The sequence below is a fragment of the Haliotis cracherodii genome, unplaced genomic scaffold (assembly GCF_022045235.1).
Source record: "Haliotis cracherodii isolate W230 unplaced genomic scaffold, xgHalCrac1.p SCAF_6, whole genome shotgun sequence".
Lineage (NCBI taxonomy): Eukaryota > Metazoa > Mollusca > Gastropoda > Lepetellida > Haliotidae > Haliotis > Haliotis cracherodii.
In genome coordinates, this window is record NW_027266319.1 from 38,578,044 (window position 1) to 38,605,040 (window position 26,997).

Below are 26,997 nucleotides of genomic sequence, written 5' to 3' on the forward strand. Positions count from 1 at the left end.
TTGTTTAACGCCTCACTCAGCAATATTCCAGCTATATGACAGCGGTCTGTATATAATAGAGTCCGGACCACACAATCCAGTGATTGATATTATGAACATCGATCCACGCAATGGGGATGGATCACATGCATCAACCAAGTCACCGAGCCTGACCACCCAATCCCGTTAGTCGCCTTTTACTGTCTCATTTAGGAACTCAAAACTGTTACTATATTGGTGTTAAATTTTCTATTATGCAAAGAAACTTGGTCTGTCATGTTCTATTGCTGATGAGATTTAGCATGTGAATGTCAGAACGACCTTTCGCTAACTTTGACCGACCACTGAAATGACTAACAAGAAGTCGACATCAGCCAATTAGAAAGCAGCTTTCTCGAGCTTTACGGCACTCGTTTCAACCTGGCGACTTCCATTTGAGACTACGCTTGAAAAATATGTTGACAGTTCTCGATTAAAATTTTGAAAACTGGACAAAAAAACATTCTGGAATGTCTAATATATGGTTGAGATTGTATGGCAGTGCAACGCTTCTTCCGTTCAAATGTTTATCCCATGGAAACGAGAGATAGACCATAATTGTGACGGAATCAGTCGTACGGTCCGTAACTATCGTTCGGAATGCCCCGTGTTAACGTTTTCGAGGTTGCATTTATTAGAAAACCGATACGACTGTCACTTTCATGATCTGGTAAGCGACGCTTTGATTGGTCGGACGAAAGGTCGTTCTGACTTGACCCGTAATGGGATGTCCTAAGATCATTGTTCAGCGATAGCGAGAACTAAGAGCGGATTTTATAAGATTGGACATTTGTGAAATAGGTGGATTATCTTAACGAACTATTTAACCTACTATTTCAATAAGTGTACAGGTACGCCAGACCACGTCATTCGAAGTAAAAAAATTTCCACCACAATTTTAATGGTAGAATATGTGTTCCTTTAATCTGACTAAATTTGTCAATAATCGCCAACAGCTGAGGGGATGATGTAAATCCGACTGGGGTCCATGCAGGTAGCAAAAGTACTGTAAGTGCCCATGGACCCTAGCATGGTGATCTACCTTCAGCTGCTGGCGATCTGTAGCCTTTTTTATATTGTACCGTTATTTATAGTGATATCTTTTTGTAGTTGAATGCTAGTTTTAAATATTAATCTGTGATATTGTAGTAATTTTACTGTCCATCGATGACAGGTTTTAATTTAGTTAAAACATGTATTAAAAATGTATAATTTCTGGTCACGATATGGCTGAAATATTGCCGATGTGACGTAAAGCATAAACTCACTCACTCACTCAATAAATGTACAAATCGAACCAAGTGATAATCATTTTAATATTCAAATGTGTCCATACATCGTAAAATAGTGAGTGAGTATAGTTTTACGCCGCTTTTAGCAAGAGTCCAGCAATATCATGGCATGGGACACCAGAAATGGGCGTCCCACATTGTACCCATGTCGGGAATCGAACCCGGGTCTTCGGCGTGACGATCAAACGCTTTAACCACTAGGCTACCCGACCGCCCCACATTGAAAAATATTTGAGAAAATAAAGTGTAGATGACTGTCAACCACAAACAAACAAAGCTGCCACAAACAAACAAATACATCACATCATGCACATTTTAACGAGATAATGGACAACGGAATAATTTCATGTCCTTAACTACGCCAACAGTATTCGTAGCAGAAGTGCTTGGCCTGACAACGTTTTAAGAAACGATTTAGTTTTCTGTTACGGGCCGTTTCTCAACCCAGGCCTTGATTTTTTCGTTGCTGCCGACATGGTCAATGCACTTCTTGACCAGGGGGTAATCATCAAGGGTCACCATAGACTTGATTTTCTCGTAGAGGTCAAACACATACAGGTCGGCCAGAGTGATCTGAAAATAAAATTTACAACTCATCAATACCGAGCATATGCAGAGAGACTTTTATACGAGCATGTGTGTCATAGGACGCGTTGCAAGCTAAGAATCGCTTAGAGAAAGCAAATTCATCGCCCATCCCGAGGTCTGCAACAGTTCGAATGGTGGCGCAACTACCGCTTGGTTGCCTTGACGTAATGCAGAACGAGCTGATGAGCTGATGAAATTTATGACTACTTTGAAGATGTGGAACAGACTGAGGATGATGGGGTGTTAGCTGCATTTTTTCATTTCCTCGTTGATCCGGTCAAGAATTTCTTGTTCCGCTGTCAAAGTCGGCGGCCATTTTGGTTTCAGAACGAAGCGACCTTAGCCAGCGATTGTTTCGCTTGCAAGCGGCTGAAAGTTAGCGCATTGTTGTAAGGCGAATCGCATTACATCGCTTTGCAACGCACCCATATTGATTTAACGAAACGACGTCAATCCGATCAACGTTGCCACTCGGGTGACTTAAACAATACGCTGGTGCGCCTGAAGTGATATTGCACAAGTACACACGATTTTTTAACTCGGTTATTTCAAACTCTCTAAGTAATAAAATTGATAATCTGGCGCCTCTGAGTAATACCCGTCTAACCCACAATAACAGGTTTGTGGCGTGGCGAAGGGACACAGATCTACATTGCGAATTGCGGCGCATGTCGAGGCCTAGAAATAATGGAGGCGCGTGAATGGTGTTTAACGCTACAGTCTGACAAACTAGTGTAGTCGGGTACGATGGACGATGACACGCAATTAACCATGTCACAGAGCTTGACCATCCAATCCCCATTCAGTGGCCACTAACGACAAGCGTGGGGAACATAGTTTGTGACGATATATGTATTAATACCCTTTTTTCATATATGGTGAAAATTTATAAATGGAAAATTGTCATGAACACTGTGTTTGTCATATTGAAGTGACACAGAGCTAAATGGTTGCAGGGCTGGTTGACAGATGGTGGCCACGTGACTCATGTTTCATCAAAATCCATCTTTGTATACTGCCTTGGGAGCTGAGAATAAAATCGAGTGAACACCGATCGCGGTAATGGTGGTTTCGCAAACACAATTATAGAGTTTAGGCCTACATAAAAAGCATCATCAAAATCATTATTATCATCATTACTGAGTAAATACTATCTTACCGATTCTCCAACAAAGAAGCCAGTTTCCTTGTTATTTTTCAGAAGTTTCTCAAACATTCCCATGTACACGGGGAACTTCACTTCCTTGTTTACCTTGGCGTACTCCGCCTGCAGCAGAACATACACCAACACTGGTCAGGCCGTAATGTGAGTGAGTGAGTGAGTGAGCGAATTAGGTTTAACGCCGCTTTTAACAGTATTCCAGTTGTATTAGGGCGTGTCAGCTTAATATGGGAGGAAAGTCCGAAGTCATGTAGGTCACAGACTTTTACCACTTCGGTGAAACCCACGAGCACGGGTATGGTGCTGACAAACCTAGAAACATAATCGGAGCGAACCGGGACTCGAACCAACAATCGCAGGTTTCGGGCGTGCCGAAGGGACGCAACTCTGCACAGCAAATTGCGGCGCCTTACTTGAGGCCAACCATGCGCCTTCAGGCCGTGGACATTCAAAACAAACTCAACTCAGTTGTAATGTGGTCTAATGTTGCTTTGAACACTATTTTAGCTATATGATAGCGTGTCAAGTTAAGGGAGTAAAGCCCGATTGACGCATTCCTTTAACGTTTACCATTTGAAGACGCAAATGAGCACTTATGGTGCTAACAAACCAAAGCTCTATCTGAATGAATGAGGGATTCGAACCCAAGACCACAGCGAGTGAGTTTGGTTTAACGCCGCTTTGAACAGTAGTCCACTTATATGACGGTGTTGGTTTAATGTGGGAGGAAATCCCGAAGTGATACAGGTCTTGGACGTTTACCGCTTTGGTGAAACCCATGAGCACGGGTATGGTGCTTAAACATGGCACCTCTGCAAGCGCATTGCGGCATCTTAAAGGACTCGGCCATCCGTATTTACATATTCCCCACCATTACGACATAGGGACCGATTATTTGATATTTTTGAAAGGACTTGGATCGGCCCGAAAAAGAATGGAGAAATATGAAATTCATTGGTTGGTTCTGAAGAAAAAATATTGGTTTTAGGTTCCAACATTATTATTTGGTTCCTCCTTCAAGAGAGAAATGCGTGCGTATCTATTGATTAGCCTTACCTTCCTAGCTTCATCCTTCTCATAGACAGACTTGATCAAGTCCGTCATGAAGTCTGTGCCGATACCCAGAACCTGGTCCACCTCAAGGGCTTGCATGTCATCCTTGCCATAGTACCCTGAAAACATCCAACCATAGTCTTACAAGGTGTGGGGGCACGGGTGGCCCAGTCGTCAAAGGCGTCGCGATTCGCTGCGCAGAGTTGCGTCCCTTGGGCACGCCAGAAACCTATGATTGTGGGTTCGAATCCCGGTTCGCCACGATTATGTTTCTAGGTTTGTCAGCACCATACCCGTGCTCGTGGGTTTCACCGAAGTGGTAAACGTCTGAGACCTGCATCACTTCGGGCTTTCCTCCCACATTAAGCTGACACGCCGTGATATAACTGGAATACTGTTAAAAGCGGCGTTAAACCCAACTCACTCACTCACTTACAAGGTGTTGTGCACTATTTGTAGCTTTGCAGTTAGTGAGTATGGTTTTACGCCGCTTTTAGCCATATTCCAGCAATATCACTGCAGGGGACACCAGAAATGGGCTTCATACATCGTACCCATCAGGGGAATCGAACCCGGGTCTTCGGCGTGACGAGCGGACGCTTTAATCCCCGAACTTTTGAGTGAATGAGTTGGGTTAAAAACCGCTTTGAAGATATGGTTTTACGCCGCTTTTAGCAATATTCCAACAATATCACGGCGTGTGACACCAGAAATGGGCTTCACACATTGTACCCATGTCGGAAATCGAACCCGGGTCTTCGGCGTGACGAGCGAACGCTTTAGCCACTAGGCTACCCGACCGTCCCTCAGTCATATTGAAGTGAGCGAGTCTGGTCTTACACCGCTTTTAGCAATATTCCAGCAATATCATGGCGGGGGACCTGAAGATGAACTTCACATATTGTACCTAGGTATTATCGAAAAGGAAAGTAAGTCGGCGCTTTGAAATTGCTATCACCAGGTTGGCAATTTCCTTGTCTGAGTTGAAAGCGGCTTAACACCAGTCACGACTTAGCCTAACCCAACCTACTCACGCAATTGTCATTGGGTTTTGAAATGAATACATTGTTGGTGACATTGATTTTTGCGCGTAATATTAAAACATGTTCAATGCAATACGTATGAGATTTGCAGATCTGATGTGGCGCATATTGGTGCTTACAGCTGTTACCGCCATGGATTGGGACATGATGATGATTAAGATGATGATGATGATGATGATGATGATGTAACATGTGTTAACTCTTATTACGTTTATTCTTGTTGCAAATATTCCACATGTACTCAGATGTCTTGTAGCTCTACTTCCACAAAAACTTCCTATACCCAGGATACACGTTTCATAAACAAGTTACCACTATGACAATCTAAACCCCTTCATTGTCGCTGGCTTCATGCTACGATGGTTAACTTGGCGCCGTGCGTAATGACTTGCGATTTCTAGGACACACCTATGTGAAGTCGCATACATTTTCTGTGAAGTTGACATAAACAGCAACCACTTATAAATACACTAACAATTACGTAACAATACAAAGGTTTAAGCACGAAATAAGTACTTTCTATATGACAAAAGCTATGCAGGAAAGCACTTGGTGAAGACCTTATCTTTCGTGAAAAATATGACATGAATGGAATTCTCAAACCGATTACATCGGCCCTACGTCACAAACAGGGACATTATTTTCAAGACGAAATATACATTGCATGCAAGTGAGCTGGGTTGAACGCAGCTGTGATCCACTTATATCACAGTGTGTCAGTTTAATGTGGGAGGAAAGCGCGGAGTGATGCAGGCCTAAGACGACTTTGAGGAAACCCACGAGCCAAACCTAGAACAAACAGAAACATAATCGGGGCGAACAGGAATTCGAACCCACAACCATAGCTTTCTAGTCTGCACAGCGAATTGCAGCGCCCGAGACGCCAATTTAGGTTGGAGTGTGTAGAGAAGAGCAGGACGGGCATAATTGGTTGGTTGATTTGTTGTTTAACGCCACACTCAGCAATATTCCAGCAATATGACGGCGGTCTGTAATAATCGAGTCTGGGCCAGACAATCCAGTGATTAATATCATGAGCATCGATCCACGCAATTGGGATCGATGACATGCATCAACAAAGTCAGCGAGCCTGACCAAACGATCCCGTTAGTCGCCTCTTACGACAAGCATAGTCCCTTTTACGGCAAGCATACGTTGCTGAGGACCTATATTCTACCCCAGGTCTTCATGGGTCGGACGTAGCATAGGATTACTGCCGTATAGTGAATGCAGTCTCAAAGGGCAAGTTCACGCGACAATGAACCTATTAGTCATCGAGTGTTCATTCCAAGCGCTGCCTCATCCCCAAATGTAGTACAGCTGCTGGGGATCTATTTTGACCTGGAATCCCAACAGAGATGTATCACGTCACGTGACGTGTGTCGTATACAATATAATGTTTAACACTTATACATAGGAAACCATTTCAGCATTTGACCACAGCAACTGTTGCCATGCGAAAAACACATGAAAAACGTAAAAAAACAAAATGCACCAGTACAGCTCATGCCGTTTGCATAGATGAAGTCTAATATTCAAATATTGAAATGCTTATTTTGTTTTTTTTGTTTACCGCCGCACTCAACAATATTCCAGCCATATTGTCGTAAGGGGCGACCAACGGGATCGGGTGGTCATCATATCCCAATTGCGTGGATCGATGCTCATGATATTATTCACTGGATTGTCTGGTCCAGATTCGATTATTTACAGACCGCCATCATATAGCTGTACTATTGCTGAGTGCGGCGTTAAACAACAAACAAATATATGACGGCGGTCTGTAAATAATCGAGTCTGGATCAGACAATCAAGTGATTGATATCATGAGCATCGATCCACGTAATTGGGATACGATGACATGCATCAAGTCAGCAAGCTTGACCATCCGATCCCTTTAGTCACCTGTTACAGCAAGGGGTTGCTGTAGACCATTTCTAGCCCGGATCTCCACGGGTCGAAATGCTTAAAAATATGAGTTATTCTCCGTTTCATACACTAAGTTCAACTTTCGGCCTTGGAAACGCGAAATACAAACATTTCAAACCTTCCTCCGTAGCAAAAGTCACCAATACAGCACTGAGCTGCCCGTTTTGCATACACATAACTTTTACGAGGAACAACTGAACTGTTTATAAACTAATCCTCCGGAAGCGAAACATGGTGGACGGACGTATGTTCGCGAAACTGTTATACATCCTGTGTCAACTATCAATCCCACTGTCACTGGGCTATTTACGAGGGGATATAATTGTTTAAACTAGTAATGTATTAAATGGTTATACCATCCAAGCGTCGTTTACCTACGGCTTGGCACATCAAGATCTTTGAGCGGCATTTAAAAGTTGGAGATGTGGTAATGAAAATATTAATATTTCATGAACCATCCTTACCAAAAGTCCTGGCAAGGTATCTTGAAATAGCGCTGCTCTGAGAAAAGGGCTTCCCGTCAATTTCCAGAACTGGCACCTGTCCCAGTGGTGTATCTGTAAATTAAAGCGTCGTCATTGAACAAGAGTTCAGATACACTTTTGAGCTATTGCGTTTGTACTAATACGCATGTTCATTGGTTAATTATGCTTTTCTGTGAGTAGTTGATATATTTATAGCCTGTCTTTTTTGGATATTTTTTTTAATTGAATGAATAGACATTTATAAAAAAAATCATTTTTGCATAAACATGCTGTTTGAGGTGACATCTAATTTGCATCTGTTCGTGTGCTGCCCAAATTCTGTCACATGTACCAGAAAAGAAATGTATGTCTCAATTACAGTAGACCGCCTCCGATGTCTGGTGGTAGAGCGTCCGTCCGGAGAGCGGAAGGTCCGTGTTCGATCCCCGGCCGCGTCTTAACAAAAAACAACGTTAAATAGATGGTACTTGTTGTCTGGCGCTCGGCATTAAGGGGCTAATACAAGGACTGGTCGGCTCGGAGTCAGTATACTGTGTCTGAGTGGAGTATTCATGTTAAACTGCGGCATGGTATCTCAGTGTACATGTGCTAGCACTATAAAATCGGCATCAGTCCGGACAGATACAAGCAGCCACACACACGCGCACGCGCGCACATGCACGTCGCTATGTAAGAGCAAAAATCTTGGACGCGATGTTAAACCCCATTTCACCTCACCTCACCTCAAATTACAACAAGCAAAACACAGTACTTTTGAGAAGTGACTGAAGTAGAGTTAATGTTTCTGGTGTTTTCATGCGATCAGTATTTAGAAATACAAGCGAGCAGGCTTAAAGGAAAGACTATGTGTACTACCCAAAATAAGTTAAGGATCACCCAATTCTTTCATATTACTATAGTTAATTTGTCAAGGCATGTCACATGAACTATACTAATTTGAAAGGGTCGGATGGTCCTCAACTTATTTTGAGTAGTATAGTTACGCAGTGTTGTTCTTGAAGTTATTTTTGAGGATCTTTGTCAAGCGCATTTGTACAAGCAGCTTTAAGCATATCCAAATTATCAGATCCTTACATATTCACATGCCCAAAGGAATACAAAATCTCAAAATTATACAATTTACACGAATAGCAAAAAGAGTAATTAAAATTCTACGATCAAGATCTCGAATCCAAATTTTCGATTAGGCAAAATGTTTAACTAAAAAATTCTTAAATAAAAGTCAGAATGTTATTCAAATTTAACAATATTTGATGCATTTTACAAATTTGACAATATTTAATGCATTTTACAGCGATTAATCTAAGCCGTTCCATATTCTTGTCTCATTATTAATACCAGCAATTTAGCAGGGATTATACACATACAATTTTAAGAGAAGAAAATTGTCAAGAAATAATAAAATGGTTTCTGAGTAGCAAATAAACCTAAAACACAGCATAAGGTAAATCTGATCCCAAAGTTCGAAGGAGTGATGCATGGTATTTCATAACGACATCGCAAGTAACCTACTTGGCTTCTCCGCCGGCCATGTTTCAGCGGTAAACCTCACATCCTCGTAGTCTTTTCCTGCTATCGCAAACAAAAGACGCGACACCTCGCCTAGTCCTCTTGCGTTGAAGTATCTGAATCGGTACGTAGGCATTTTTGGGGTTTACACACGAACGTCGTTCACACAACTGAACCTTCTGACCAGAGACACGGCTTGCACCCTAATCATCTACTCTCGCGGGAAAACGTGTTGCTCGTCTGGCGCGAGCAGTAGTCACATGATCGTATCAGAGCGTGAACGGTTATAAATAGACACAGCCTCGTTACGGCTGCTGTATGGAAAAAGTCAGCTCGGTTATATGTTTGTAAAAACAAGCAGTTTCCGGTATCCGGATACCACCGGACACTTACCCAAAACGCGTCCGGGTATCCGGTGGCAGATACCTTGCCGGATACCAGATCTGTGGTATCCGTTATGGACACCTCACCTGAAAGTATGCCACCTGGAATCCGGGTATCCGGCACCGGATACCTCACCGGATACCTCAATCTGGATGTCCAGGGATCCGGCACCGGATACCTCATTCTGAGTTTCCAAAAACATGTCACAATTTGAGGGGTGCATTTTGTTCAATTAAGTGTGAAACACCTAAAATATATTGGAAACTAACCATGAAAATTGAACATTGCTGAAGGTATCCGGCAGGTATCCGGGTGCAATTTTTCGAGATGTCTTTCTCCTAGTAAATAATGTTAGCCTGGGTATAGCAGATAGCTGTAGTAATATTCTGTGCTATTTTAGTTGTAAATATCCCCTTGAAGTTATATCTATGGGCATGTACTTTTGGTGAAAACATTTTTCAAGTTCATATATATTTCATTTTAGATGTTCAGCGTATTAAATGAAAAGCATTCAGTCCTGGTATGATGGTATCCTTACATTTCATCTTCATATTCCAAGTTTGTTCTTGCCTAGTGGTTGAAGCGTTCGATTCACCACATCGGTACATTGCTTGGTGTCGCCCATCATGATATTGTTGGAATTTTGCTCATAAAGTGGCATAACACCATACTCACTCTGACAAAAAAAATGAAAGTCATTGGCTATGTGCTCACTTGGGCCTTTGTTCCTGGTGAGATTAAAAGATTATTTTGGAACTGTATCAGTATTTGTTACATCTAGACAGACGAGTTTCATTGAAGTTTGAAACAGAATATCATTAACCCAAATGGGTGCATAAGACTAATGGCATCCACAGAAAACACCTAATAAAGTGCTGGTACATAAAAATATCAATGTAATTTTTCTACTGACATGGAACTAAAAACTTCGTTCAGTGAGCTGTATTAATTGTAGGAAAACATTCAGGGCATTAGTATATTTGATGTATGTTAGCACCTATGTTATGAATGATCAATATCATATTTCTTTAAAGAAGCAAAACAAAAAATTTGTTAAGATAAAAAATCATATTTATTGATTTTATGACATTTCATTGGTTCAGTAACCAGAGGTGTTTGCAAGAACATTCAAGATGGAAACTTGAAAACGCGATCTTGGTTGAATTGTCCTCACTATGTGGCGAACATATCACTCTTGACAATCAGTGGTGACATCAATATTGATATTTCCGTCTACAAATGTTACAAAAACATATTATTGAAATAGCAGAAGCAATAAATCTTCCGTGCAAGTCGCCTAACCTTGGTGAAATGAGGAATGAGAAAAGGGCAAGGAAAATCAAAACAAAAACATCAAGAGTTTCAGCGCATTGTCAGAAGTACACGTTCTTGTTGGCGGTCTTTCATTTCTAAAATAAATATTTTTTTTATTATAGAAAGTTAATTTCGTGAAAGTTTGTTTTGTGCAAAGCAATAATTATTAATGGTACCAACATCGGTTCTCATATTCCTGTTATGGGAATATATAGTGTTGGTTGGTTGGTTTGTTGTTTTACACGCACCCAGCAATCTTCCAGCTATATGACGGCGGTCTGTAATTAATCGAGTCTGGACCAGACAATTCAGTGATTAATATCATGAGCATCGATCCACGCAATTTGGATACGATGACATACATCAACCAAGTCAGCGAGCCTGACCACCCGATCCCGTTAGTAAAACGGTTAACATACCAATAGTGCAATCCAGAGTTGTGAGCATCTAAAAATACTAAGAAAACACAGAACTTAAGATTTGAAACCTCACGCTGCGCGTTTGGTTCCCCATTCAATTTAGTACAGTGAATTCTACAAGTAACCTATCTCAGTATCAGATTTTATAAATGCATGGTGTTTGAAACAGGGATTCAATATATCTCAGACTGAAATATGTAGCAATGATGATTATTCGTCAAAAAATACATACCCATACCCATTCTTGCCGCAAAAGGTGACGATGCTTGTCGTAGGAGGCGACTTACGGGATCGGGTGGTCAGGCTCGCTGACTTGGTTGATGCATGTCATCGATCCCAATTGCGTGGATCGATGCTCATGATATCAATCACTGGATTGTCTGCTCCAGACTCGATTATTTACAGACCGCCTTCATATAGTTTGAATATTGCTGAGTGCGGCGTTAAACAACAAACAAAACAAAACAAATCAGAAAACCCACACCCTCTTAAATGCAATAAATTACATTCAGTCTCTTGTCATAAAACAAAAGCATATGTTTTATACAACACATTTTATTTCATGTTTTTCATTTGCAACAACACATATGTGCATGATCAGTGATAATAATAGCATATTCACCTTATGACACATCACACACCCCAGGTTACAGCATCCTCATCGGAGGGTGAGATTTACTTATTGAGGAAGATGCACAAGTGATTTGAGAATGATGCTGGTCTATCATATCTCTTCCTCAAGGTGTGTAACCTTGAGCGTGTTGTAGGCTAGATTCACACAACGCCCGTTAATTCAGTGTCATGCGTACATAATAAACTGCAATTTCTGACACAGACAAGATGCGAAGTCGCTACATTTACGGTGAATGGGGCATAGCAAGAACTGTCACGTAGAAGAAAAAGAAAACTTTCATCTTAAAAGAGAAAATACTTATACAGTAGGAATAATGTAGAAACTATTTACGTGACAATATAATCCATGACAGTTAATATCAGTATCACATATATCATTTTAGACTAACATTTAGTCCCCGAAATTAAGTTATCTTATTTATAAATATAACATCTATAAAATATAAAATATAAAACAAATGGAGCCCAAAACAAAAAAATGTTTTAGGCAATCTAGAGCTGAGTCAATTTAGACTTGCAAACCTATTCTCGACTTGATCATGAGTTGGGTTCATTTCTTTTTTTTAATATCTAAGGTCTGGGAGACAGACTAATATCACACAGAAAGGTAAATATACCCATATATACACCCAGAAAGCTGTGCACGTCACTTGGAGACGGTACTTTATTCGAAAAAATCTGACATCATGAATAGAATTCTCCATACAACATTTGCGATGCATCAAACAGCCTTCGTAAAAAAATGCAACACGTTGGATCGCGTCGATCGCGATTAGAATTCTATTGTAGTGTGTTTGGATGTTTAGCAAAACATGACGTGTGATTTAAAAAAAAATAAAATGTTTTGTTTATGAAAGCATGACATTAATATTATGGTTAAAAGTACGATCGAACTCCAGCGTTACAACGAGGGTGCAGATATTGCGATATTTGTTAAAATTTCGTCTGTTTCCTCGTTGCAATATATGCCTTTATCCTATCATTTGCTGCCACTGTCTTGAGGTTAGCCTTAATTTTGGGGTACTTGGACAATAGGCTGTCCTCAATCCTTTCAGAAATCGCATCGAACACGGCAACATCGGCAACAGTGATCTGTAACATTGAAACAAGATGTTAGCGGTCATTCATCTCAAAGTTTATAGTCAGTGATCATATTAGTATTTTATAAACATCATGTTGTGGCATATGAAAACATGTAGCATTTCATTCGTATTATATTTTTTTTCTTATTCACATTATTATATTTCTGCTAAAATAGCCTTTATCAGGATGTTATGAAGTGTGACCTAGTTCGTTGTTCATGTTATCAACCACATGTTTGTCTTCCCAGATTCGATGACTTGCAGTAGATTTGTACTTTTGACTATGGCAGACAATCAGTCATTCCATATTCTCTATGTCGGCCGCAGCATCTTTTACCCCCTTCTTTTCAAGTGTTCTTATCAACTTTATGTCAGTGAAACCACCATGTCTACATCTATTACAGCATAGCCAGAGTACACCAGAGAGGACGCGACTTGAAGGAGCCTAGCTTCACTAACTGGTTCAAGCGTTCAGTAATGCAGATAGGACTATGGACAGGTTCCATTTAGGAAAGATGCAAGGGTCATGATGTCGTCAAGTTGGAAGGCTCTCATGAGTTGTTTGTTTGTTTGTTGTTTAACGCCACACTCAGCAATATGCCAGCTATATGACGGCTATATGACGGCGGTCTGTAAAATATGTTGTGTACAACATACCTTCTTGCCCAAGTAAAACCCTTACAGTTGTGTACAACATACCTTCTTGCCCATGTAAAACCCTTACAGTTGTGTACAACATACCTTCTTGCCCATGTAAAACCCTTACAGTTGTGTACAACATACCTTCTTGCCCATGTAAAACCCTTACAGTTGTGTACAACATACCTTCTTGCCCATGTAAAACCCTTACAGTTGTGTACAACATACCTTCTTGCCCATGTAAAACCCTTACAGTTGTGTACAACATACCTTCTTGCCCATGTAAAACCCTTACAGTTGTGTACAACATACCTTCTTGCCCATGTAAAACCCTTACATTTGTGTACAACATACCTTCTTGCCCATGTAAAACCCTTACAGTTGTGTACAAGATACCTTCTTGCCCACGAAAAACCCTTACAGTTGTGTACAACATACCTTCTTGCCCACGTAAAACCCTTACAGTTGTGTACAAGTTACCTTCTTGCCCATGTAAAACCCTTACAGTTGTGTACAACATACCTTCTTGTCCATGTAAAACCCTTACAGTTGTGTTCAACATACCTTCTTGCCCACGTAAAACCCTTACAGTTGTGTACAACATACCTTCTTGCCCATGTAAAACCCTTACAGTTGTGTACAACATACCTTCTTGCCCATGTAAAACCCTTACAGTTGTGTACAACATACCTTCTTGCCCACGTAAAACCCTTACAGTTGTGTACAAGATACCTTCTTGCCCATGTAAAACCCTTACAGTTGTGTACAACATACCTTCTTGTCCATGTAAAACCCTTACAGTTGTGTACAACATACCTTCTTGCCCATGTAAAACCCTTACAGTTGTGTACAACATACCTTCTTGCCCACGTAAAACCCTTACAGTTGTGTACAAGATACCGTCTTGCCCATGTAAAACCCTTACAGTTGTGTACAACATACCTTCTTGCCCATGTAAAACCCTTACAGTTGTGTACAACATACCTTCTTGCCCACGAAAAACCCTTACAGTTGTGTACAACATACCTTCTTGCCCATGTAAAACCCTTACAGTTGTGTACAACATACCTTCTTGCCCACGAAAAACCCTGTGCCGTTTTCAGTCAAAATCTTCTCCAGGGCCTGCAGATACTTTGGAAACGTCTCCTCGTACGATTGCTTGTGCACCTCAGCCTGTCAGTAAAACAATCAATAGGATCTGATGCACATTATTGAACTTAATTATAGGTGGATAATTCAGATGAAATTAATTTAGTTAATTAGATGCTAATATACTTAATGCCAAACTTTAATCACATACATTTATTGATAACTGTTGAGTTGATAATAATTATGTTATTGACTGTAATGGTTACAGATTGATCAAAGTGTGCACACAAGGAAACATTTGTAAATGCAGATCAGCCACACGTCAATATTTTTCGAGATATTTCACTATTATTGTGTAAGAAAGTGAAAAAACCCAACATTTTCATAATCAGAAGAAATCTCTTTTAGACATCTATTGTACGACTCCGATTAAAAGAAATTGCCACTTGGAATTCGAATTTTAAGTTTCTTATTCATATAACTGTAAAATGCTTATGTTTTAAAACGTATTGGGTCAATCTGCAGCCAAATTAAACAACCGTATTTCTTAAATGATTTTTGCACTCTATGTTAACCGGACTTAAACTTGAAGGCCAATCCTACGCACTGTCCTGTACACAGTCTCATGGACACGCTGACGCACATACGGTAAACTAAGCTTATAACGAACACGCGTATAACGAACTGACGAATATGACGAACTTATTTGTTTTGTCCCGACCATTTGCTGTTCAAGTGCTCTATATGTTTATAATAAACTATGGTTATAACGAACTGAAATTAGTGGTCCGTTTGAGTTCGTTATAACCGTAGTTTACAGTACACTGAACAAATGGAACATAAATATGCATATGAACTCAGTACATAACTACTATGATGTCATAACGAAGTACCTTTTTGGATTCTTCTGCGAAAAGGAGTTTGGTGAGTGCAGCTAGTGTGTCCACTACGATTCCTGTTACCTGGTCAATCTCCAACATCTGAAGACTAGTCTCGCCACCATTACCTGAAATATGAGATGATCTATACTCCCTGGTGTCATCGGTACTCCCTGAATAAGACTACAATCATAATATACAGCAAACGTCAACGACAGAGAATAATCAGTCTCAATTATCTGCTGAAACAGATTCCACTGGGCGTATAAGGTGAAAACTATATGAATGGATCACTGAAAATCAGTGATGACCCCGGGTGTTTGCGAAAAGGGTTTAGAATGACCTGCTCTACTGGCAACACCCGCCACACACAATCTGCATAAAAAAATAAGTGTTTGTTGCCTTTTTTCACATTTGCAGTTTCAGGAGTGTGGAGGTAAAATTGCTTGCGATATGGGAACATTGTTTCGGTTTTTTGGATCAACTGACATATTTGTATCTGTCTTCAGTTACTTCATTTGTCACAGCTTTAGAGTGACCTCTGTGCGCATTAAAGTACGGCGCCCGTAGAATTGGTCTTCAGCAACCTATGCTTGCCGTAAAAGGCGACTAACGGGATCGGGTGGTCAGGCTCGCCTACTTGGTTGATGGACGTCATCGTATCCCAACTGCGAGGATCGATGGTCATGATGTCAATCACTGGATTGTCTGGTCCAGACTGAGGAGTACACCAGTCATAACTTATCCTCTCTCTTGCCATGAACATACCAAACTCCCTGGCCACGAACTTGGCTATTCCCATGCTATCACAGTAGGACTTCCCATTGAAAGTCAGGACGGGAATCCAGCCGAATGGAGTTTCTGAAAAACAACCATTTTATCAGCAGGAAAACCTGCACATTGAGAAAAAACTCTTAATTCATGTTACAAATGCATCTTACATACACATAATTGTGGATATTATATATGATATTTATGGTATATAATTCAATTCTTAATCATATGGTATGTTTCTAGGTTTGTCAGCACCATACCCGTGCTCGTGGGTTTCACCGAAGTGGTAAACGTCTGAGACCTGCATCACTTCGGGCTTTCCTCCCACATTCAGTTGACACGCCGCGATATAACTGGAATACTGTTAAAAGCGGCGTAAACCCAACTCGTCACAGGCCAGCCGACCTCAACCAAGGAATCTGTAGGGTTGCTTATTATTATGGGTGTAGAAGTAGTCAACTAAAATATAAACCAGTCGACTGAAGCTGAATAGAACGCAGAATAGTAGAAGCAGTCAACTAAATATAAGAAGTCAACTAAATAGCAACAGTAAACTAAATAGGAGCAATCAACTAAATAGAATCAGCCAACTAAATAGAAGCAGTCAACTAAAAAGGTGCAGTCAACTAAATAGAATCAGTAGACGAAATAGGAGCAGTCAACTAAGTGGAAGCAATCAACTAAATAGGAGCACTCAACTAAATAGAATCAGCCAACTAAATAGAAGCAGTCAACTAAATAGGTGCAGTCAACTAAATAGAATCAGTAAACGAAATAGGAGCAGTCAACTAAATAGAAACAGTAAACGAAATAGGAGCAGTCAACTAAATAGAAACAGTTAACTAAATAGGAGCAATCAACTAAATAGAAGCAATCAACTAAATAGAAGCAGCCAACTAAATAGAATCAGTCAACTAAATAGAATCAGCCAACTAAATAGAATCAGCAAACTAAATAGAATCAGCAAACTAAATAGAAGCAGCCAACTAAATAGAAGCAGCCAACTAAATAGAAGCAGTCAACTAAATAGAATCAGCCAACTAAATAGAAGCAGCCAACTAAATAGAATCAGTCAACTAAATAGAATCAACCAACTAAATAGAATCAGCAAACTAAATAGAAGCAGCCAACTAAATAGAAGCAGCCAACTAAATAGAAGCAGCCAACTATATAGAAGCAGTCAACTAAATAGGAGCAGTCAACTAAAGAGGAGCAGTGAACTAGATAGACGCGATCAACAAAGTAGAGCTGTATACAAAATAGAAGCAGTCAACTTATTAGGAGCAGTCAACTAATAGCAGCAGTCAACTAAGGCGAAACCAGTGCAAAAGTTAATTTGTGTTCGTCTCGATTATGTAGAAATGCACATTTCAGGATATAGCGAGTGAGTGAGTTTAGTACTTAAGTTTTATCACGGCGATATGCCAGTGATGTGAGTCCCAGACAATTACTTCTGTGGTGAAACCCAGGAGTACTCTTGTGGTAGAATCTACCTCTTGTGGTTGTGATTCGACCCCATGTTCATATTTTTGTTCATAGAAAGGAATGAACCTGTCGGAACTTTGATAGTGTCTAATGCACAGGCAACGAATGAAATGTCTTTGATTCAGACCAACGAGAAGGTTGTTATATAATGGACGGGATTCAACTCAAACTCACTTGACTTTTCTTTTGGCCAATCTTCACGTGGGAATCTGTAATCTTCAAACTTCTGACCACCCAGGGCAAACATCAGTCTGGTCAGCTCTCCCCTCGCCTTGAAATCAAAATAGGTCAGCTTGTACTTGGTAGCCATATTGTCTGCTTAATCAAATTTGAGTTACCACGCTTCTCTGTGGAGTGCATGCGGTGGTGTTTTGCAACTCTATATAAACGCAGGAGCAAAAGTGCTCTGTCACACAGTGAACAAACCACGTGATCGTTGACAAATACAGCTAGACGTTTTCGATATCGGTTCCTCGCGGCGTGTTGTTAATATTGATAACAGTTTTGAACGGCGACATGGGTAAACTATGACATGCAAAACGTCTGTTTATGACAACAGCCGCATGTCTACAGAAGAGGACTGTGTAAACATGTCTAAAGAGGCGCAACCGATTAGTCTTTAGTTTAAGTTTAAGTTAAGTTTAAGTATACTCTTAAAAAAAAGAAACGCAAAACCAGATTTGTGTGAGGTAGGAAATACATTTATACGAGGAATTGAGCCAAAATGTGGGGGAGAGAAAACTTGGTGATTGTAGTTATCGGTACATAGGAAAAATCCAAGGTGAAGGGCAGCTACCATCAATAACACGTATGTCCTCCGTTGGAATCGATAGCGGCCTGACAACTCCTGCCCATGGAAGGGACGAGCATGCGAATCATATCCCGGGGAATGGTAGCCCACTCGGCCTGCAACGCAAAAGCAAACTGGGGTTGTGGTTGACGGCGAAGCCGTCTATCCAATTCACCCCACAGGTGCTCTATCGGGTTCCAATCGGGGGATCTGGAGGGCCAGGGGAGAACATTAACGTTGTTGTTGTGTAGTCGGGCTCTTGTGATCCGTGCTGAATGCGGTCAAGCGTTGTCCTGCTGGAATACACCGTTGCCGTTGGCTGCAATTGGGATGACATGTGGTGGGAGAATTTAGTAATGTATCGTTGAGCCGTAAGATTGCCCTGGACCAAACCTGTCCTGCCATGATGAGAGATAGCCGCCCACATCATAACGCTACCCCCACCAAACCTGTCCACTTCCTTTACGCAGCTTCCGGCGTAACGTTCTCCCCGACGTTTGTAGACCCGTGCTCTTCCAGCCCCTCGACAGAGGAGAAATCTTGATTCGTCTCTGAACCAAACATCTCTCCATCGCAGTTGAGGCCATACCCTGTGTTGACGACACCAATGCAGTCGTTGTTGAAGATGTTGTCGACTCAATATGACGCGTCGAACAAGACGTCTTGCTCGCCTTAGTAAACCTGCTGCTCTTAAACGGTTTCGTACGGTCTGGTCGGAGATTCTGCGCAGTCCGGGTATTTGGGGTGCGGTTGGCTGTGGTCGTCGTTTCACGTAGGTTGCACAGTCGGATGTAGCGATCTTGGGCGGGGATGGTTACTCTTGGTCGTCCGGAGATTGGCCAATCACAAGTTGACCCGTGCAGTGTGTGCAGCTCCATGGCCATTTTTTTAATGCACTGGGCGCGTTTTTCCGAATCGTACGTGTTTCCTGACTAATTGTTTGCATGTCCTTGTTGTGAGCATTTTGACCCGGAAAATTTGTCACTGACACTACAACACATTAACCTCTCCATTTTGCATCTCTTTGTCCGCTAATTTTGCTTTTATTGCAAAAAATATCCGTATTGCGTTTCGTTTTTTTGAATAGTATATATCCTACAGCTCATGGGCATAATAACCAACATACAGTCAGAACCCCGTATCACGAGATTCGTTATCTCGAATGTACCGATATCTCGAACCTATTCTAATGCAGATCAGCGTTTCACATAGGCACTGCTTTTCTCCAAGATACGCTTGGTACCTTTCCTCAGAAAATAATCTAAAATCACTGTAAAATAAAGTGCAATTTGAACTTATTATTTAACCATTACTGTACCTACCCTTTAAACCAGTTGAAAAAGGTAATCGTAATTGACAATTAAACATCGGGCGTAGACATGAGTAAAAGGATGTATTTATGTTCGTGGGGAGTGAATGTCCGCAGTGATGCTAATGTAAGTCCTGTACAACTTTGGTGAAACCAATAGGCACTGGAGTTCGAGATAACCGAAGATTCGACACATCCGATTCCATTCAAGCAATGATGTAAATTAAAGGAAATTACCTGGACCATACAACCGATAAATCGACGCACAATTCACTGTTCAAAACACTTGATCGTGATTTCGAATCTCTCATTCGCCCTGATTATGTTTCTAGGTGTGATAGCACCATCCAGAGCACGTTGGTTTAACGTCTGCATGCATCATTTTCTTCCACGTCAAGCTGACACACTGTGATATAACTGGAATACACTTAAAAGCGACGATCCACTCTCTATTGATCCATCCCAAACATGCAAACAAACAAATCTCATTGTTTTGCTCACCCCAACAAACTTGCTAAGTATTTTATTACATTAAATGCAAGTCATATTGGATAATTTGAATTCAATAAATTGTACTTTTAGAAACGTACTTTTAGAATATTATTGTTCCCAAGGACACGAGACGTGTCTGTTTCCATGACTCGGACATGTTTGAGAGTATTGACAGATACTGTTTCCCTCGCAACTACGATCTAACAATGCTGAGTCACGAACGCTGATGACTCGGCAGTTTTAATGAAAACAAGGTAGACGCTGCCGGTGTACAGAAGAGAGAATCAATACACGCATGTATGTCAAAGCAGGAGACTGCTGCTAAGCTGTGTACTACATAGAACTAAATGTTCTCGGGCTTCAGTTTGATATAATTTAGAATAGTTGAAGTTAACAAATCACGTAAAAATCATTATTTTGTTAAATACTGATATTTGAATTTGATAGCCTATGACATGAAGCCACTATCGGTTGATTAAATGGATAATTGTCAATTAAACTGAGTGTTAGACTAACATATAAATCTTTTTTTTTCATAAAACATTTCTCTCCTCTTAATTTTTTTTTTTTTAAAAATGAATTCCTCATGCTGTGGAATAGATTTGCTAGACTTCCTTTTACATAATCTAGATCACCTTTGTTTCATAAAATGCATAGATTCCACATTTGTTGATTTTTAACGTTTATTTAGTAATATTCTAGCCAGTTTAACAAAGGGAACAAAATGGTCTCCACATATTGTACCCAAACGGGAAACGAATCTGTATCTTCGGTGTCATCATACAACCCTTCACCACTAAGCTATCCCACTTCCCTTGAAACCTTTTGATACCACCAGTAGTATTGTATGGATGCAGTAATGTTGCTTCAACCTGTCGTCAGTCTATTACACTATGGGCTTGGCTATTGCAATGCATCCTTAACTCAATCAGTTGTTGCATCCCTAGCAGTTAGCAGCATTCTGTCAGTAGGCTATTGACTATCCAGATTAAAGTACACTGTACAGCTAGCATTTTTCCGACTGCGGCGTTAAATAGTATTAACTTTTAAATATGAACTGCATCTGAATTCTCTTCTCTGAATTCAGAGGGACAGCGCAGTTGACTGGTTTACAACTGGGGCCGGTCTAGTATTCGACCGACATCACACACTATAGGTTCATAATCAAGGGGGGTACATGATGTGGAGGTCATGCGCTGTTGGGAGACATCAGTGGGTAGGCGTGCATTGGGTACTATCTCCGTCATGGGTACGTGACAAAAGTCACCCGCTTGTGGAAAGGAACAAGTCATCGTGACGAGTGATTTACCGTGTAAACTCAAACACAGAATTGATAGGTTTTATTTGTTTTTCAGGTGTGTCACCAGATCGTATTCAACACAATCGAGAGCTTGTTATTTGACCCACTGGTTATACATAGGGCTTCAACTATAGGGCTATAATTCATCAATTATTTTGGGGTTTAACTTCGCGTGGAAGATAATGTTGTACTTATAAACGACATGCATGCACGTGTATGTGTGTGTGTGTGTGTGTGTGTGTGTGTGTGTGTGTGTGTGTGTGTGTGTGTGTGTGTCTTTCGGTGTGTCTGGCGCTGCGTGTACTAGTCCGGACTGATGCCGATTTATAGTTCTAGCTCACTGAGGTACCGTGCCGCAGTTTAACATGAATACGCCACTCAGACACAGTATACTGACTCCGAGCCGACCAGTCCTTGTTTAATTTTTGTGTGACGCGAGAATCGATCGAACCACCTTATCCTCTAAATTACGGAGTCAGCCTCTATAAGAAACCTATGCTAAGAGCAGAGTCCGTTGTACGATTGGAACTACCACAGCACATGCACGTGTTTTATGTATAACCGCCATGACACCGAAAATGACATCAGGTGATTAGCTCGTGGGGTGCATATTCCTGGTCGCCTAAGGCCATTGTTATTAATTTTAATATTTTCATACCCACCTACCTCACTACCAAACTCCCCGCTTCACATAATCTATGTTTGCATTCATTATCGCTGTGCAGAGTTGCGTCCCTTTGGAATGCCAGAAACCTATGATCATGGGTTCGAATCCTGTTTCTCCCTGATTATGTTTCTACGTTTGTCAGCACAATACCCGTGCTCGTGGGTTTCACCAAAGTGGTAAACCTGCATCACATACACGCCATGATATCACTGGAATACTGTTCATAGTGACGTTAAACCCAACTCACTCACACTCTTTCTTTACTTACGAAATACAGTCACAATATACATATGCGTATTCCTACCAAACATTCATGCTTCGTGTTAATCATATCCGACGACATTTAATGTTCACAAATGCCTTAAACATCTAGCTTAATTTTAAAAAATTAAAATATACCCTAACATGCCTCCCCTCTCACTTTTAAGAAAATTTGGATTAAAATCTAAAAATAAATAGTTACCACGGGTACCTTTTTGCCTAGAGGTAATCGCAGTGGGAAAGACTATGGGACAATTCCTAACAACTGTGAACGAGTGGGTTAAAGAGAGCAATGCTTGAATAAAACCCTATAGACTAGACTGGTTGTAGACGATGACCTATGTTCTGAACCGCACACGCACAGGCACATTACAATGATCTTGAACAATGGTAATGTCGCTTAAACTTTATTCCAAACGTGTTTAAGTACTATCCAGGTCCCAACTGTCATCGATGATGTATGCTAAGTGTATGCCAGTTACTCTATATGAACACATGGGATGTCGATCCTGAAGCACAGAATCAAAACCCTTGGATGTCATGGAATGGTCACACTTCAGGGCTTGGAGTTAGGGTATGAGTTAGGGGGCAAGTAGGGTAGAACATGTACTTTCTGCCAGGATTTCAAAGAACGTCATACAAGTCTTGCTCAGAAGCGGTTTGATCAAGGTTACATTTATGGTCTCAGTGAAGCTTTCAAGGAGTTTTTTCATGTGAACAATTGACTTGCCTTTGCAGGTGTTTTTGACGGGTGCCATCTGCGGGGAACGACATGCTCATCTTTTTGCGAACACCTTGTATCATCAATATTTGATAGTGATTAATAAACACATGCTTATGATATAGTCGGAATCGCACAATCGACTGTGATTTTGGCAGAGATTTCCGATGTATTCAGAAAGAGTTTTGTCGCATTTATTCCTATTACGGTTCGTGACATAAACAAATATAGACATCCATTTGGTCAAGACACACAGGAGCTTAGATCTAGACATACAGGAGCTTAGACCTCGGATCTCATGAGCTAGAAGGTAATCATGTAGCAGAGTTATACCACACCAGAATACGGTCTCCAGTATACTTCCAGAATGTCATCCCTGTAGCGCACATATGTCATGGTGCCCCACTGTATGGAGATCGGTTCTTTCAGCTCTACTCTCTCCTATCTCTCCCGTAATCATAATTCAGCCACCTCCACAGCGATCATATTCGGCTATGTTGGGATCCTGAAATCTTTCTCCTTGTCTACGCCACAATCGGGCCAGACAGTATCTCGATTCATCAGTCTTGGTCTTCCAGTTGACGTGATCTTCAGGCAAATCCAAACGTGCCTGCCTGTGGTGTCGGGGCAGTGGAATGCAAATGACAGAAGATTAGCCTCATGGAGACTTACGCACTGTCTTAGAAGAAACGTTAACGCCACTGGGGTTTGGCAGATCATTTCTGGGTGTGGTGGCAGTCACGAAGTGATGACGTACCACTGCAATCAGGAGAAACCTGTCTTCCCATAGTTGGAGAGATGACGACCACCTGCATACCAGGTAGCTGATGCAGACGTCTGAATACATTCCATACCTTGCCGACGTTTGCAACGTGGCGTTGTGTTGACCAAAGTTCAAGGATGCATATGCATCTAACCAACTATTCGGTCGCAAACGACGTCTTTGAAGTTGAGGGAGCATATGTGCATTCAGGTGTTGCAATGCTCAGTAGCAAATGTTGTACTCTCTGACAATGATGTGCAACAATTTCGTCACGATGCATCCAAACACGAATCATCTCTGGCACATTGTGCCCTTGAATGCATGCTTTTGTCCGTTCATCATGATGTCATATACAGGTTACAGTCATTGTGTCATTTGTTAGTCATCTTCATTTGCTACTTATTTTTCTTATATCGCCAAAACTTGATCCTCAGCAAACATTGAGGAGTATATGCTGTAATGTTTGTCTTCTTGAATAAAAGTTTCATCCCGAGCGTCGTCCATCATTATTGAGGCAGGATACACCGGCTACAATCAGAAAAGGTACAGCGTGCTGCTGCGAGGTCAACATATGCATCCAAATAAATATACAGAAGCGACAAAAGCAATATGTACGAGTCCATCGTACAATTCCGATTATAACTAAAGCATGCGTGTATGAATCGCTATGAAGTAGAATTGATACCACTGATAAGACATTAGTCAGAATACTAGAGACTCCGTGAAGACCCTGGTTAGGATTGGCATTAAGTAACCCATGCTTGTCGTAAGAGGCGACTAACGGGATCGGGCGGTCAGGCTCGCTGACTTGGCTGATGCATGTCATCGTATCCCAATTGTGCAGGTCCATGCTTATGATGTCATTCACTGGATTGTCTGGTTCAGACTCGATTTTTTACAGACCGCCGTCCTATAGCTGGAATATTGCTGAGTGCGGCGTTAATCAACAAACAAACAATCAATCAAACAGAATGCGACAGCTGCTGACATATACTAGTATTGTAACAGTAGGGAAGACGACGACTGCTCGGAACAGGCAGATAATTGTCAAAATTGTCAGCTACTTTGACATAATAATTTGGGGTGGAGTGGGCAAGCGGTCAAAAGCGCCATGCCAGCAAGCGCCAGGTGTTGAGATTGTATCCCGCTCGTGACCGGGTTGTTATTCAGCCTTGGGCCAACATTGTTTACAGGCCGTTACAGTGTTGTCATTACCCCTAGTATACAGTACATTCACCCTGTGCACTCAAAATAACCCACTCGTCCGATGCTAGATAACCAGATGGTGAAAACACGAATACGTCCATACACCCGAAATACAAGTGAAATACAACTTGTGCTCTCACCCTGGGCAAGTGACTTAGTTCAAATAAGCCTCTGTTCACCCAGCAGGGAATGGGTACCCAATATGTGAGGTGGATGTAAAAACCTTCTAGCGCCCCTGGGCAGCTTGGGTTGTATATTCCCCAGGGAGTTGAGAGTGATAAGTGGAATGCAAACGGAACCACTGGTCGGGGATCAATTAAAACCGTATTTGACCAGATACTAGTACCTGGATACCTGCGGTATATAAATGTATAGTTTAAATATAGTTATTCGAGGATGCCCCCAAGAGCAAATATAGCATGTGCATCTGTAGGTAAAATGACCCTGCATTGTATAGTTACAACTTCATGTAGTTGGGTCCTTCATACAATAAACATATTAATTTAAAATATTTGCGGACTGGACAATACGAGATATAACATATATAACATGTCTAAGAGTGAGTGAGTTTGGTCTAACGCTGCTTTGAAGCCTTAGGGTATTTCGGTTATATAATGGTATGTCAGCTTAACGTGGGAGGAAAATATACGTACGAAGTGATGCAGGTCTTAGACATTTACCATTTTGGTGAAACCCACGAGCACGGTATGGTTCTGACGTACCAAGAAACCATATCGGGGCTAATCTGGGATTCGAACCCACTGCCAGGTTTCTGGCACGCCTCTCGACGCTTCAGACAACTTGGACAATACTAAGGGACGTAACTCTGCAATGAACTACAACACCTCAGTCGACTGCAACACCCCTCCCCTCCCCCCGTACCCCGTTATGCCAAAGAGCACAAATTCACATACACACATGGTAACTCATGAAGGTGTTCTTACGGTCAATGTCTATCATGTGTCCATGAGTCATGTGGCTATGTAAGTCTCACGATATGTTTGGCAAGTCTAGATAACTACAGTTTCAGTATCAGTAATTTAACAACTGGTTTCCCTGTAAGATATGTTCATTTGAGAAACTAGATGTCTCGTCTCACGACTTACACAAGAAGAGAATTATACCCTCTTCACTTGTTTTTTCTGTGTTTCATATTGAAATTATGTAAGTCGAGGATGGTAATACTCGAAAAGGCCTGCTACCTTGAGATAACAATATAATCCAGTTCAATACTGAATAATACATGTCTAAGCTGAAAGAAATTACAAATGACCAGTTTAATGGGCAACTCCTTCATCACGATCGTTGCAGTGTACTACCTGCAAGTACCGTGATCGATTGGAAACAGAGGGTATCCCGTTGGATTGGAAACAGTAATCAGCCGCACACGACTGACTGATCAATACAGAAACTGCTGAGTCAGGCCCTCATCGATCGCTACACCTGGGCTACAGTTTGTACCTTGCTTTAAGGGACCTTGAAGATCCTGGCTAGAATAAGTCTTCAGCAGCCCATGCTTGCCGTAAAAGTCTACTGTGCTCGTCGTAAGAGGCGACTAACGGGATCGGGTGGTCAGGCTCGCTGACTTGGTTGATGCATGTCATCGTATCCCAATTGCGTGGATCGATGCTTATGATGTCAATCACTGGATTGTCTGGTCCAAACTTTATTATTTACAGTCCGCCGTCATATAGCTGTAATATTGCTGAGTG

The 26,997-nt window shown here is 41.2% G+C and overlaps 1 protein-coding gene across 1 annotated transcript; it reads right to left on the reverse strand.

Moving 5' to 3' along the window:
- Window positions 1-1,317: 1,317 nt before the first annotated feature.
- On the reverse strand, window positions 1,318-18,140 carry LOC139446423 (glutathione S-transferase 1-like). Its single transcript, XM_071227748.1, has 10 exons — window positions 17,951-18,140; window positions 16,286-16,378; window positions 15,533-15,645; window positions 14,619-14,723; window positions 12,772-12,921; window positions 9,083-9,218; window positions 7,550-7,642; window positions 4,117-4,232; window positions 3,058-3,165; window positions 1,318-1,883 (listed from the first exon to the last, which is right to left on the reverse strand). Exons 1-10 carry the CDS (start codon window positions 18,084-18,086, stop codon window positions 1,725-1,727), a joined length of 1,209 nt encoding a protein of 402 aa, XP_071083849.1. The 5' UTR covers window positions 18,087-18,140; the 3' UTR covers window positions 1,318-1,724.
- Between the last annotated feature and the right edge of the window lie 8,857 nt (window positions 18,141-26,997).

Excerpts from the sequence above, each read along its gene's own strand:
- LOC139446423 (XM_071227748.1), bottom strand. The coding sequence starts at position 18,086 with ATGGCTACCAAGTACAAGCTGACCTATTTTGATTTCAAGGCGAGGGGA. Across the intron at positions 14,724-15,532 it reads TCGCAGAAGAATCCAAAAAG|GCTGAGGTGCACAAGCAATC; the intron begins GTACTTCGTTAT and ends TTTTACTGACAG. Across the intron at positions 4,233-7,549 it reads ATACCTTGCCAGGACTTTTG|GGTACTATGGCAAGGATGAC; the intron begins GTAAGGATGGTT and ends GGATGTTTTCAG.